Source organism: Madurella fahalii (genome assembly GCF_045866475.1).
Source record: "Madurella fahalii IFM 68171 DNA, scaffold_3, whole genome shotgun sequence".
Taxonomy (NCBI): domain Eukaryota; kingdom Fungi; phylum Ascomycota; class Sordariomycetes; order Sordariales; genus Madurella; species Madurella fahalii.
In genome coordinates, this window is record NW_027263973.1 from 3,199,695 (window position 1) to 3,214,497 (window position 14,803).

The 14,803-nt window shown below is 56.4% G+C and overlaps 4 protein-coding genes across 4 annotated transcripts; 3 read left to right on the forward strand and 1 right to left on the reverse strand.

Moving 5' to 3' along the window:
- Window positions 1-316: 316 nt before the first annotated feature.
- MFIFM68171_06415 (uncharacterized protein) lies at window positions 317-2,245 on the forward strand (the record flags this gene model as incomplete). Its single annotated transcript, XM_071061835.1, has 3 exons — window positions 317-410; window positions 584-1,528; window positions 1,599-2,245. The coding sequence occupies 3 exons, from the start codon at window positions 317-319 to the stop codon at window positions 2,243-2,245; spliced, it is 1,686 nt and encodes a 561-aa protein (XP_070917936.1).
- Window positions 2,246-2,507: 262 nt separating this feature from the next.
- On the reverse strand, window positions 2,508-3,377 carry rtf2 (Replication termination factor 2; the record flags this gene model as incomplete). Its single annotated transcript, XM_071061836.1, has 1 exon — window positions 2,508-3,377. The coding sequence occupies one exon, from the start codon at window positions 3,375-3,377 to the stop codon at window positions 2,508-2,510; it is 870 nt and encodes a 289-aa protein (XP_070917937.1).
- An 899-nt stretch (window positions 3,378-4,276) lies between these two features.
- Window positions 4,277-12,195, forward strand: TOR1 (phosphatidylinositol kinase-related protein kinase tor1; the record flags this gene model as incomplete). Its single annotated transcript, XM_071061837.1, has 7 exons — window positions 4,277-4,341; window positions 4,414-4,484; window positions 4,546-5,874; window positions 6,010-6,899; window positions 7,102-8,343; window positions 8,406-11,657; window positions 11,725-12,195. The coding sequence occupies 7 exons, from the start codon at window positions 4,277-4,279 to the stop codon at window positions 12,193-12,195; spliced, it is 7,320 nt and encodes a 2,439-aa protein (XP_070917938.1).
- Window positions 12,196-13,021: 826 nt separating this feature from the next.
- On the forward strand, window positions 13,022-13,983 carry MFIFM68171_06418 (uncharacterized protein; the record flags this gene model as incomplete). Its single annotated transcript, XM_071061838.1, has 2 exons — window positions 13,022-13,566; window positions 13,677-13,983. The coding sequence occupies 2 exons, from the start codon at window positions 13,022-13,024 to the stop codon at window positions 13,981-13,983; spliced, it is 852 nt and encodes a 283-aa protein (XP_070917939.1).
- Between the last annotated feature and the right edge of the window lie 820 nt (window positions 13,984-14,803).

The following is a 14,803-nucleotide window of genomic DNA, read 5'->3' on the forward strand; positions in this document are numbered from 1 at the left end:
CTCAGATAATGGCTGTCCCTATCGTGACGATAACGGGGCAGCCGAGTTTTCCATGGCGGGGTTGCAATGACGGGAAGCTCCCCTACGGTTTCCGGGCCCCACCGCTCCGTCCTTCCGGCAGGCATCTCCACGTGATCGTCGGCCCCTGGCAGCTGCCAGGGTGTCTCAAGTTAAGCAAGCTGTCCTGTGGTCGAGCTCCGTCTCGATGCCAACTGGGCATTGCGGCTCAAGAACCTAGGATTTCTGGGGAAGCAGGTGCAACGCCTCTTCCCATGTTACCTTTTCGGAAGAGCAAAGGGTGAAATTTCATAAAAACATGCGAAGAACACGTGCATTGGCGCTTCTCAGCGCCCTTGCTCAAGGCACGCTTGCTGCCTCGGAGAGCTTGCCGCGGGGTGTCGGTCCCGAGTGTAAGTCGTCGTCCCTTCTTCTGTGATGTCGTTCTTAGATTTGCCCGCAGCGCATGGCGACAAGCACGAGGTCTTTGACCGCAGGACTATTCCCGCGCCTGGGTCAAACTTTGGACGCCGCAGGCAAATTCCCTATTCAATTGAGAGCAATTAATGACCTCTTGTCTGCTTAGTCGCCAAGTTCTACGAGAGCAAAACCAAATTTACATGCATCAGCAACCCCTCCATTACGCTGGAGCCCTCCCAGATCAACGACAACTCGTGCGACTGCCCCGACGGTTCCGATGAGCCAGGGACAGCCGCTTGCTCCTATCTCGATCCTCTCTCCCCCGAGCAGCCCCTCCCGGGCTCGGTGACGGGCACCACCAACACCACCAACGCCCTGCCCGGCTTCTGGTGCGCCAATGTTGGCCACATTGGCACTTATATTCCTTTCATGTACGTCAATGACGGCGTTTGCGACTACGATTTGTGCTGCGACGGCAGCGACGAGGCGGCCCACGTCGGCGGCGTCCAATGCGAGAACCGCTGCGACGCCATCGGCAAGGAGTACCGCCGCCTTCAAGAAGAGCGCAGGAAGAGTAAGGAGAGATCGGCCAACCGGAGGCGAGCCTTGGCCAAGGAAGCCCTCGAGCTGCGTCGCAGCGTGGAAGCCAAGATCGTCGCCTTGAAGGGCGAGCTCGAGCAGCTCGAGGTCAAGAAGCTGGAGCTGCAAAAGAAGTTTGAGGAAGTCGAGCGCTCCGAGAGAAGCAAAGTTGTCAAGAGCGAGGGACAAGGAGGGACGCTGGGTGTCTTGGTTGGCCTAGCGAAACGCCGCGTCTCGGAGCTCCGTGATGCCCTGGATAAGATGTTAGACCAACGCGACGACTTGCAGGACAGGGTGGAGCAGCTCGAGGATATCCTCACCAAGCTCAAGGATGAGTATAACCCCAATTTCAACGATGAGGGCGTCAAGGCCGCCGTCAAAAGTTGGGAGGACTACGCCGCTGGCCAGGCCGACGAGAAGAAGTCGGATCTAACGGATGCCGATATTATGGAGCTCCTGAAAGAGGACGGTGAAACCTCTGGTATCAACTGGGCCGAGTTTGAAAATGCTGAAGCCAGCGACGCCGATGTTGGTGGGTTCCCCGCTTATAAGCATCCGCCCTTGCAGCACCACAACGTGAAGAGTCTAGCTGACAGCCACAGTCTACAACTGGGAAGCATATCTGCCGCGACCCGTCAGCGATTTCATTCACGACAAGCTCAACGTCTTGCGTGCCTGGGCTATCCAGAATGGCATACTGGCTGACAAACCCAACACCGGCGGCGAGTCTCGCCTCGTGACGGCAGCCAGGGAAGCTCTGGATGCTGCCAAGAACGACTTTTCGTCCAAGACAGCGTCATTGGAAGAGCAGCAGCGTGACCTCCAGAAAGATTACGGTCCGGACGACATCTTCCGCGCCCTGAAGGGCAAGTGCGTCAGCAGCGACGTTGGCGAATACGAGTATGAGCTTTGCTGGATCGACCGGACTACGCAAAAGAGCAAGAAGGGGCATGGCAACACCAACATGGGCAATTTTGTGCGTGTTGACAAGGAAATGGCAGATGAAGAGGAGCGAGCCGATGGTAAAGGGCTGGGCAAGGGCCAGCGGATGGTGTTGCGCTATGAGAATGGCCAGGGCTGCTGGAATGGGCCCAACAGGCGAACCGATGTCTGGCTCGCATGCGCTGAGAAAGACGAGCTCTGGCGCGTGAGCGAGTCCGAGAAGTGCGTGTATAAGATGGAAGTGGGCACCCCAGCTGCCTGCGAAGATGTGCATGAACCGGGAGTGAGAACCAAGGATGAGCTTTAGCGTGTAGTCGGTACGTCAGTGTCGTGGCGCAACAAGGGCTGTTCTATGTTTTGAACATTTAGTCATGGGTTATATGCGTGTACATACAGCGACATATCACAGCTAAGGGATCAATAAGATTTCGTTCTCAATCGCGCTCGCAGCATCAAGACGGAGCCGGCGCCGTCAAACAGCATGCTGGAAAAAAGACGAGTGACGTCGTACAACAATTTAAATGTCAATACGGGTCATATATTTATACGAATGGGTTCCTCTCTCCAAATTATCGCGCGGTAGTGGCCAGCTTTCGCCGCTTGTTACGTTCTTCTTGCTCCGCAAGAACTCTCGCCGTGAGTGACGCTGTCATGGCGTTGTTGATACCACTCACCCGACTGCTGATGTCGGGTTTTGAAGGGGCTTTTGTGATCTTCTCGGTTTCTCGCCGTGGGTCCTTGGACTTGTCTGACTGGGCTGTTCCGTCCACGTCTGCTTCATTCCCTTTCCGTTTCCTCTTGCCTGCACTCTTGTCTTTCTTCAGACTGTGGGTGAGGCCCTGAACGCCGAGCTCGGTGATTCTCGATTGTAACATATCGAGGTCGGCCTTGTCCGTCGGGAGGATAGGGATGACATCTCCAGACCGGAAAGCCTCGCTGCATTCTGGACAGACCTCTTCCTGAATTTGCTTTATGGCCGCCTCGGCAAAAACGTGGCCGCACGGCACAAGGTAAACCGCCCTCGTTGCGGCGCCCAGCTCCTTCATCGAGACAGGACAGGCCCAGGTTTCCTTTCCCTTGGCCCCCGGGGGGGCATAGCGCTTGAACTTGAGCTTGACCACGTCGCGCAGCGATTTGATGCCCGTTGACGCAAAAGTCAGTTCCGGCGACTCACCATTCACGAGCGCCGGGGCGGTTGTGTCGTTGTCGTCGCCGCTGGGCATTAGGCCCCTCAGGATGGACTCGTAGTTGTAGAGGCGGCCACGCCAGTCGGAGACGACATTTTCCATGTCGAGAAGCTCCGAGGTCAGAGGATCGTGGGTCCAGGAGTGGCTAAGACTCTCGAGGGCAGTTGCCTTGAGTTCGCTTACTGTCGGCGTTCTCGCGGCAGACTTGACGAGCTCTCGCCGCGTCGGGATCGAGCCTCCGTCATTACCCATGGTGGCGATTAAGTTAGGATATCTCACTCGTTGTGCGATACCCCGAATGTCTTAGCTCTGTACGACGAGTTTGATCACGGAACGCGTGGCGGTGCGGCAGAGGCAGGTACCGTCAGGGAAGAGAGAGTGGCAGGCGGAAGCAATGGGCGACTTTGGAATTCGAGCGCGGAGGAAGCAGGACGATAAGATAACTTAAAATGCTAGCGCTGACTGCTCGACCCCAATGGAAGTCGCACTGTACCGCATCCTTGCCCGCGTTAGCTTCCCACCAAAGGCCAAGATGATTACGGAGACGAGTGCGCGCCCCACCAAACTGGAGATTACGTATCGCACCTCCCTTGTCACGCGGTAATACCCGCATTCCATACGAAGGGCCCCGTACGGAAGGTGTACATTACATCAAGTAACCTAACCTTCTGAATGCTGCCGCGGCAACCCACACGCCGATTCTAGAGCATCACCATTTCCTTGTGCCAACAGCATCTCTCGAGAGCCTGGGCGGCGCATCTGCCGTCCTATTCTAGCCAGCCGACTGGGACAATCATCGCGCACAGTCTGGTACCCCGGAACTGTTGCTAGTCACCGCGCGCCGCGACTTCTGAACGAGGCTAGCCTTTCCTTTCCCTCGGGACCCTGACTACATTGTGGCGTGCCGCACCAACCACGTTCGAGGCCCGAGGACTCGAGGCCGGCACCGACCTATCCTCACGGAATCTCTAGACGGTTTAGCTAGGTCGCTCCCTTTATCTTGAGCACCAAACGCCAGCCCGCAAAGCCCCGCTCGTAGCTCGGATCACGAGGACCGACTATGGGCCATCGACAACTGATTCGGCGCCCGAACGCTTGACCAGACTGTCTGCCGCCTTCCACGGGGTTGGGAGACACACAAGCCGGACAAGATGTCGATCATCAAAGATCAAGCGGCCAGCGCGCTGGACCAGTACATCAAAGAAGTCAGGAATCGGTGCGTTCTCCGCTGCCCTTCCCCGCCGCCTGTCCCAGTCGCTCCTCGCTAACTCGTGTTCCCTAATCACAGAACCTATGCAGAAGACCAGCGGAAGCGCGCGGCGCGCCAGGTCCGTGATTTGGTCAATATCGCGAAGCAGGGTGAGTCCGCCATAGATCCCTGCCTCGGCCACGACCCCCACAGCTTCTAACTTGTTAGCAGAGATGGGCGCCGAGCAGTTCCAGCGCTTCTTTGACATGGTCAACCAGAGGACGATGGCCCTTATTCAAGGCACCGATAATTACGACAAAATGGGCGGGGTCTACATTCTCGATGCTTTAGTGGATTTTGACGGCATCGAACCCGCGCTCAAATACAGCCGCTTTCAACAATACATTGGGATTATACTGCGCGGAAAGGGTCTCAATCCCATGCAACCGGCCGCCGTGGTCCTCGGCAAGCTCTGCAAGCCGGGCGGCTCCTTGATTTCGGAGCTTGTTGATGCCGAGGTACAGACCGCCCTAGAATGGCTGCAGTCGGATCGAGTGGAGGAGAGGCGATATAGCGCTGTTCTCGTCTTGCGCGAGTTAGCGAGGAACTGTCCCACCCTCATGTACCCATACGTGGGGTACATCTTCGACCAGATTTGGATCGGGCTGCGGGATCCTCGCCACCTGATCCGGGCCACGTCGAGCGAAACCGTCAGTGCCTGCTTCAAGATTATCCGCGAGCGTGACCAGGAGATGAAGCAGGAATGGATGGACAAGATGCGTGCCGAAGCCGTCAAGGGCCTCCAGAACAACACGGTCGAGTACATCCACGCCTCACTCCTCGTCCTCAAGGAGCTCCTCGAGCAAGGGGGCATGTACATGCAGAACCACTACCAAGAAGCCTGCGAGATTGTCTTCCGTCACAAGGACGCACGCGATCCCGCCATCCGCAAGACGGTGGTTCTCCTCATCCCGGATCTGGCCAACTACGCCCCGACCGAATTTGGCGTGAGCTATCTCCACAAATTCATGGTCTATCTCTGTGGCATGCTTAAGAAGGAGAAGGAGCGGAACGATGCATTCCTCGCTATTGGCAACATCGCCAACTCTGTCAAGAGCTCTATCGCGCCCTACCTCGACGGTGTCCTGATCTATGTCCGAGAAGGGCTCAGCGTGCAGTCCCGCAAACGAGGCTCTGTCGACCCCGTGTTTGACTGCATCAGCCGGCTGGCGGTCGCTGTGGGCCAGGCACTGAGCAAGTACATGGAAGCGCTCCTGGATCCGATATTCGCCTGCGAACTCACCCCCAAGCTGACTCAAGCCCTGGTCGATATGGCCTTCTACATCCCGCCCGTCAAGGGCACCATCCAGGAGCGGCTGCTGAATATGCTGAGCAAGGTTCTATGCGGCGAGCCTTTTCGGCCACTGGGAGCACCCCATCCGAACCCCATCTCCTCGATCCCGCCCATCCCCAAGGACCCCAAAGACCCATCAGTGCACGAGCGGGGCAAGGCCGAGGTGAAGCTCGCGTTAAATACTCTTGGCAGCTTTGATTTCTCAGGTATTTTCCTCACCCTGTCATGCCTCAACAAGTGCTGGCTGCGCCATCATCACCGCCAAGTCGGTGGAGATGCCGCGCCACTAGCACTCCAACAGCACTCCAACAAGAGGGATGCAATACTAACTCAACCTCGAGGCCACGTTCTGAACGAGTTTGTCCGCGACGTCGCCATCAAATACGTCGAGGACGACGATCCTGAGATCCGCGAGGCCGCCGCTCTCACCTGCTGCCAACTCTACATCCGCGACCCGATCGTGAACCAAACGAGTTACCATGCATTGCAAGTCGTTGCCGATGTCGTCGAGAAGCTCTTAACCGTCGGCGTCTCTGATCCCGAACCGAAGATCCGCCGAACAGTTCTCGCCGCACTCGACGAACGGTTTGATCAGCATCTCGCTAAGGCCGAGAACATCCGAACCCTATTCTTTGCCCTGCACGATGAACAGTTCGCGGTGAGGGAAGTGGCCGTATCCATCATAGGGCGCCTAGCCCGCCACAATCCCGCATACGTCATCCCCCAACTACGCAAGACCATCATCCAGATGTTGACCGAGCTAGAGTATACAGACGTGCCGAGGAGCAAGGAAGAGAGCTCAAAGCTGCTCAGCCTGCTTGCTCAGCACGCCCAAGATCTAGTCAAGCCCTACGTCAGCTCGATCACTGAAGTCCTCCTGCCAAAGGCGTCGGATCCGACCCCGTCCGTTGCTGCAACCATCCTGCAGGCAATCGGCGAGCTGTGCGCAGTTGGCGGGGCTGAGATGCTCACGTACAAGGACACGCTCATGCCCATCATCCTTGACGCCTTACAGGACCAGAGCGCCCCGATTAAACGGGAGGCGGCTCTCCATACCCTCGGCCAGCTCGCGAGTAACGCCGGCTACGTCATCAAGCCCTACCTCGAATATCCCCAATTACTCGAGATTCTACAATCCATCATCAGGGGCGAGCCCCAGCATGGCCCGCTCCGCCAAGAGACTATCAAGCTCATGGGCATCCTAGGAGCACTAGATCCTTACAAGTACCAGGTACAGCGCATCAACTCTTCTATTCCCCTTCACCACACCCATTTCTCTATCTTGTCGTTCGCTAGTCCCAACATGGCAGACTCGGACGACGAGGAAGACGCGGAGGAGGATTCCAACTCCCCCCCCCCCGTTCTCCCCAACAGAGCAAACTAAACAAAAGTCCAGCAATTTGTCTCGAGCGAAAGCTGAAACCCAGAAACAGCAGGTCGAAGAGCGAGCGCCACAAACCCAACGCCGCCCCGAAGCCACCCAACTAACCGACGTGTCCCTCATGATGGGCGGTCTAACTCCGTCGCAGGAAGACTACTACCCCACGGTCGTCATCAACGCGTTACTTCAGATCCTTAAAGACCAGTCATTGGTACAGTGGCATGGCAACGTGGTTGATGCCATCATGAGCATTTTCATCACGCTAGGGCTGAAGTGCGTCCAGTTCCTCGATCGAGTAGTTCCCGCCTTCATCTCCGTCATCCGGGCCTCAAGCCCAGCGCGGCTCGACTTCTACTTCAACCATTTGAGTAGGCTCGTCGGCATTGTGCGTCAGCACATCCGCGTCTACTTGCCGGACATTATTACGGTACTGCAAGAGTTTTGGAATACGACGTCCTCTCTGCAAACGACCATCATATCCCTCATCGAGTCCATCGCCCGCTCACTGGAGGGCGAGTTCAAGGTTTACCTGGCAGGCTTGCTCCCGCTAATGCTCGGACTGTTGGAGAAGGACACAAGCACGAAGCGGCTGCCGACCGAAAAGATCTTCCATGCGTTTTTGGTCTTTGGATCCAGCGCCGAAGAATACATGCACCTGATTGTCCCCATCCTCGTGCGCCTGTTCGACAACCCCGCGCAGCCCATGTTCTTGAGGAAATCGGCAATTGAGACAATTGGCAAGCTATCCAGCATGGTTAATCTCAATGACTACGCCTCCAAGATCATCCATCCCCTGACTCGGGTTCTCGCCAGCCAAGAACCCAGTCTCAGGGTGGCCGCACTAGACACACTCTGTGCGCTCATGCTGCAGCTAGGACGAGACTACTTACACTTCGAGCGAACTGTAGAGAAGGCCATCTTGATGTACTCTATCCAGCACTCCAATTACGACAAGGCAGTCGAGAAGCTCAAGAAGGGTGAGGCGCTCCCCCAAAACCTGGCGCCCCGGTTTGAGGACAACCCAGCGGAGCCATATACAGCTGAGAACAGCCCTCCGAAGAAGCTTGACCTGAATCCCGTGCATCTGAAACAAGCATGGGAGACAAGGGGCAAGTCAACCAAGGATGATTGGCATGAATGGTTCCGCAAGTTCAGCACAACACTACTCTCAGAGTCTCCGAACCACTCGCTGCGAGCCTGTGCCAGCCTGGCGAGCAACTATCAGCCGCTAGCGAGAGAGCTTTTCAATTCGGCCTTTGTCTCATGCTGGAGTGAGCTGTACGAACAATATCAGGTACGAGCACCAGGACAAGGTTCACTGCTCAGCGTAGTCATGATAAACTAACGCCGTGGCAGGAGGAGCTAATCACGAACATCGAGAACACCATCAAGTCAGAAAACGTGCCTCCGGACCTCCTAGGCCAGCTCCTCAACCTTGCAGAGTTCATGGAGCACGATGACAAAGCACTTCCCATTGACATCCGTGTTCTGGGACGCGAGGCGGCACGATGTCACGCCTATGCCAAGGCTCTCCATTACAAAGAACTTGAGTTCCTGCAGGATCACAACAGCCACGCCGTCGAGGCGCTCATTGTGATCAACAATCAGCTGCAACAGTCGGATGCCGCCATTGGGATTCTCCGTAAGGTCAAGGCCTACAAGGATGGGATTCAACTGCGGGAAAGCTGGTTCGAAAAGCTAGAGCGATGGGATGAAGCCCTCAACTTCTACTGCCAGCGAGAACGGGAAATCCCTGAGGACCAACCTATTCCTGTCGATATTGTCATGGGCAAGATGCGCTGCTACCATGCGTTAGGCGAGTGGGACTCGCTTGCGTCACTAGCCGGCAGGACTTGGGCCAACTCTGGCCCGGAAATTCAGCGAAGGATCGCGCCCTTGGCGACGACGGCTGCATGGGGCCTGGAGAAGTGGGATTCGATGGACATATATTTGCAGTCCATGAAGAGGCTCTCGCCGGACCGGGCGTTCTTCGGCGCAATCCTCGCCCTACATCGGAACCAGTTCCGCGAGGCGCTGGCGTGCATCGAACAGGCTCGGGAGGGTCTCGACACAGAGCTTAGCGCGCTGGTCAGCGAGTCTTACAACCGAGCCTACCAGGTCGTCGTGCGAGTCCAGATGCTCGCCGAGCTGGAGGAGCTCATAGTCTACAAGCAGTGTGGCCCGGAGAAGCGCGCCACCCTGCGAGCAACTTGGGAAACTCGGTTGAAGGGCTGCCAACGCAATGTTGAGGTTTGGCAACGGATGCTACGGCTGAGATCTCTCGTGCTCACCCCGCCCGAGAACATGCACATGTGGACCAAATTTGCCAACTTGTGCCGCAAGTCCGGGCGGATGGGCCTTGCTGAAAAATCGCTGAAGCAACTCATAGATACCGACGAGCCGCTAGAAACCGTTATACCCCATTGGTACGACCGGCAAGGTAGCCCAGCTCCCCCGAGAATTGCGTCCCCCGTCCTGTACGCAGTGCTCAAGTTCCAGTGGGAAATTGGCCAGCAGCCCGGGGTCCGCGGCTCGGACCGCGGCATCGCCGAACGGACCCTCTACTGCCTCCGCAGGTTCACCGAGGAAACAGCCCACCGAGTAGAAAACGCAAGGCTGCAACTGAGTGGCTCTACCCAAGCCGCAAACGGCATAGTGGACGGGGTAAGCCAAGCGAGATACGCCGACTTCGACGAAACCGCGATACTGAATCCGGATGCGCAGCGGCAATGGGTAGAACAGACGGTGCTGCTCGCGAAGTGCTATCTCCGCCAAGGCGACTGGATGATCACGCTAAACAAGAACGACTGGCAGTACACGCGGCGCGCCGACATTCTCGACTGTTATTCCAAGGCTACTCATTACCATCCTCGGTGGTACAAAGCCTGGCACGCTTGGGCCCTAGCCAACTTTGAAGTCGTCCAGGCTCTCGCCTCCAGGAAGGATGTGGAGGGGCGAACTGAGCACAACATTGTCGTCCAGCACGTTGTCCCCGCCGTGCAGGGCTTCTTCGAGTCCATTGCCCTCTCCTCCGGAAGTTCGCTGCAGGATACCCTTCGTCTCCTGACTCTCTGGCTCGCCCACGGTGGTTATCAAGAGGTTAATAACGTCGTCACCGAGGGTTTTGCTCATGTCAGCGTCGACACGTGGCTCGAGGTCATACCTCAGCTCATCGCTCGCATCAATCAGCCCAACAGGCGGGTGCAGGCATCCATCCATGCCCTCCTATCCGATGTCGGACGAGCACACCCGCAAGCGCTCGTGTATCCTCTGACCGTGGCTATGAAATCACGTCAGAGCACGCGGCGATCCAAGACGGCACAAAACATAATGGAAAGCATGCGTCAGCACAGTCCCAAGCTTGTCGAACAGGCCGAGATCGTGAGTCGCGAACTTATCAGGGTCGCTGTTCTATGGCACGAGCTATGGCATGAAGGACTGGAGGAGGCTTCGCGGCTCTACTTTGGTGACCACAACATCCAGGGCATGTTTGACGCCCTCGAACCCCTTCACGAGTTGCTCGAGAAGGGGCCGCAAACGCTCAGAGAGGTCTCGTTTGCGCAGACATTCGGAAGAGATCTGGGCGAGGCACGCGAGTGGTGCCGTCAGTATCGGCATTCGCAGGACGTGAACGACATAAGCCAAGCCTGGGATCTGTACTATCAGGTCTTCCGCCGCATCAGCAGACAGCTGCCCCAGATGACGACTCTGGAGTTGACATACTGCTCACCCGACCTGCTGCAGGCCCGGGACCTCGAGCTCGCAGTGCCCGGGACGTATCGGAGCGGTCAAGAAATCGTCAGGATCATGGCATTTGATGGCACCTTCAATGTCATCAGCTCGAAACAACGTCCGAGAAAACTCGACATTGTTGGCAGCGACGGCAAGACGTACACGTTCCTCCTCAAAGGCCACGAAGACATCCGGCAGGACGAGCGTGTGATGCAGCTCTTTGGCCTGTGCAATACGCTCCTGGCGAACGACTCCGAGTGCTACAAACGCCATCTCAATATTCAGCGCTATCCCGCAATCCCGCTCTCTCAGAACTCGGGTCTTCTTGGTTGGGTGCCCAACAGCGATACGGTTCACCAGCTCATCCGCGAGTACAGGGAGTCGAGGAAGATACTCCTTAACATTGAGCATCGGATCATGCTCCAGATGGCTCCGGACTATGACAATCTCACACTCATGCAGAAAGTCGAAGTATTCGGCTATGCGCTTGACAACACAACCGGCCAAGATCTCTACCGCGTCCTATGGCTTAAGAGCAAGAGCTCCGAGGCGTGGCTAGACAGGAGGACGAACTACACACGCTCTTTGGGCGTCATGTCAATGGTCGGATACATTCTGGGTCTCGGAGACCGTCATCCTAGTAACCTGATGCTGGATCGGATCACAGGCAAAATTATCCACATTGACTTTGGCGACTGCTTCGAGGTGGCAATGAAACGCGAGAAGTACCCCGAGCGGGTGCCGTTCAGACTGACTCGCATGCTCACGTACGCCATGGAAGTCAGCAACATCGAGGGTAGCTTCCGCACGACCTGCGAGCACGTCATGAGAGTCTTGCGGGACAACAAAGAGAGTGTGATGGCCGTCTTGGAGGCTGTAAGTTGTGGCCTTGTTCTGTAACGTCCACCCATACGGACCCGAGCTAATCAGGTTGTTTTTCTAGTTCATCCACGATCCGCTTCTCACGTGGCGTCTCACGAACCCTGCGAGCCCGCCGGGGCCCCACTTCAACTCGGAACGGGAGCAAGCCATCGTCGGACCGCAGGGAGCACGGACTCGTCGGCCGTCGATACTGGACGCCCCCGTGGCTCCGACCGAGTTCCTAGCGGCCCAGGGCAACGGCGTGGACGGTATGATGGGCGCGCCGCCTGCCGCCCGCAACCGTGCGCGTACCAATTCCTCAGCCGCGCACCCAAGTAGTATGGTCAACGGCAACGGCCCGCACGAGATGGCCGAGGTGCAAAACGCCCGGGCGGTCGAAGTATTGGATCGGGTTGCGCAGAAGCTTACGGGCCGCGACTTCAAGCCCGAAGAAGAACTCGTCGTGACGGATCAGGTCAACAAGTTGATTATTGAAGCTACGAAGCTCGAGAACCTCTGCCAGCATTACATAGGATGGTGCAGCTTCTGGTGATATACTGCAGCGGCGTATCTCTTGTGGAGTTATACGGGGCAGTTGGGAGGGAGCAGACGGCGTCTTTGGTTGCTTGGGTTTATCATTACCTCTTCTGTTCTGGCCGTTTCTTGTAAGCCACCTAGCGCTTTTACTTGTGTAGTTTTATTCTCGCTCGCTTTCTATTCTTTTTCTTTCCTCATACATAGATGGTCCAACAAGCGAGTGGGTTGTTTGTTGCGTGTATGCTAGGGAGTGTTGTGTGTGCCCAGCCATTGCTTCACGGTAATCCCCTTGGCCTTGTTAAGGCATCGTCTAGCAATCGAGACGAGTGTGAATCCAACCAGGTCTCATTCAACAAACTTGTTGCATTGTTTCCCGTGTTCTCGCCCGGCTTCCTGCAGGGGAAGTCCCTTCCTAGTGTTACGTACGGCGACCAGTAAAATCGAGCATAATCAACGGAGGTAGCATTTGCACATGCCATGTTGATCTCCGGCTTATTATTTGTGCACCGCGTTTGACACGGTCTCCCTTGGCAACCCGCAGGCCTCAACAGAACAGGGCCATATTGCCTCCGGCAGTCCAGGAACCGGCTGTGTCCCGCATCCGTCACGGATGGGCGCGGGGTCGATATTCTGCCGCGCCCCAGCATCCGGGACCCGGATATTGATGCTGCCCCTCTCGACTCCGGCACTTGGACAACAATTGGACTCAAGGGCCTAGACTAGGCCAAAGAGGCCTTATTACTTCAAGATGTCTTGTGGGAACACTTGCCCGGCTCGGTACCATCTTCACCAAATCTCCCGACTGCGAATAATTACAACAGCCCTATCGCAAAACGCCAATAATGGTGTCGTCAACTGGTCTCCGAACTTGGATAGTCCTGGGGACAGCGGCGCAAGCCGTGCTTGGACACCCATTGACCTCGCGCCAGGCGACTGGATGCAGCAAAGCAGTGCTTCAGGCAGCAGCTGATGCCTATATCGAAGCCCAGAGGGCGGGCAACACCAGCCTCCTTCTGGAGTTTGTGGCTGACACCTGGGAATACGAGCAGAACAACAAGAAGATGGACGTCCAGGCGGGCGTGCTGAGCAAGGCGCTAAAGATTGACCACCGCCGGACCAACTTCGACCTCGTGCAGTGCGCGACGTACTCCGAGGTCATTGCTGCCGACCCGGCCGACCCCTATGTCATTGGGACCCAGATCCGGCATGGCGAAGATGGCCGAGTGACTCTCATTGACACGATTGCCTCGACGACTAACTCGTGGCTCTTCAACGCCCAGAAGACGCTCGAGTACGTACGGCAGGAGAAGTGGGATATCATCCCAGAGGAGAAGCGAGATTCCAGAGAGGTGATCAAGGCTGCCGGAGATGCGTATATGGATATGTGGTACGTCTTCCAGCGTTCAGAATATCCCTCTACTGAGGCCGCCCCGTTCCTGGGCCCTCACAGACCATGCCAGCGGCAGCAGGGTATACGTGACTGACATAGTAATCCAGGAGCGACGCAACGGCTGCCGCCAGAGTCCCCTGGGGAACTCCATGCGTCCGTCTGGAAGGGTCAGCCTACACGGGGAGCGGATCCCCAACCGACTCTTGCACGCCCGGCATTCCAACAAACAGTAGCCAGGCCCCAAACACACGGCGGCGTTACGTCATTGACGAGGCGATGGGGTCCGTCAGTATCTTCTGCGTTTGGGAGCACATGATGATGGCTGCGGACAACCATGAGTTCCGGCTGGAGAACGGCAAGCTTCGCTACGTGCACACAATGACCGAATGTGGAGGTCGGAGATGTACACTATAGGAGCGTAGCGCCCGGCATCCTTTTGAAAAACTACGGCGGCGAGTTGGATACCTTTCAAAATTACCAGTGCTGAGATGGTAGCTGTCTTTATTGGAGGTATTGAATCAGCGCAATACAAATACATGCGTGCGAAGTCGGGAACAGAGATCCTGGGTATCAGCCAGGGGGTTCGTTAGAGTTTGAAAGAATTTGACGATATCACCGAGTCCTGTCCGCTGCTGCTGCCCGCATGATGGCTAGCGCGCCGACGGAAGCAGTTTGATAAATCTGCACTTCCCGTAACCCGCCTATTCATTTTAATGCCATTGTTTCTTTAATGGAGACTTAAACTAGAGGTTCAGCTACTATTTCAGTCCAGACAACCCTGTGTACACAGACCAGAAATATCTACCAAATAAGAGTGGTTCAAGGGAAAGAGGAAGCCGCAGCGCCAGGCCCACATCTGGAACGGAAAGTCGGCCGGAAGGATACCGCCGCCACAAAAGCGGATCTTACACAAATCTCGAGGCTTGGCCTGATAGTTAGCTGGCCGAGCCGACAAACCAATCATTATCGAGAAGTGACATGCGCTTCAGGGGCTGCAGCCTCGGTCTCGACACCGTGACTCCTTTGCCATTCCCAACCGCCGTTCCGTATCCGGCATCGGCACCCTCGTAGGAGACGGTATTTATGAGGCGGCTTGTTTTTGCGGCATTTCTCAGCAGGTGAACCTATCCATTCACCCTCTCGAGCTCACACGAAGCCCGAGACACCGTGTCTACAGTGTCCTCCCGTTGAAGATTTTCCATGTTTCACTGCCGGGTTTTGAGGATCTCTCTTG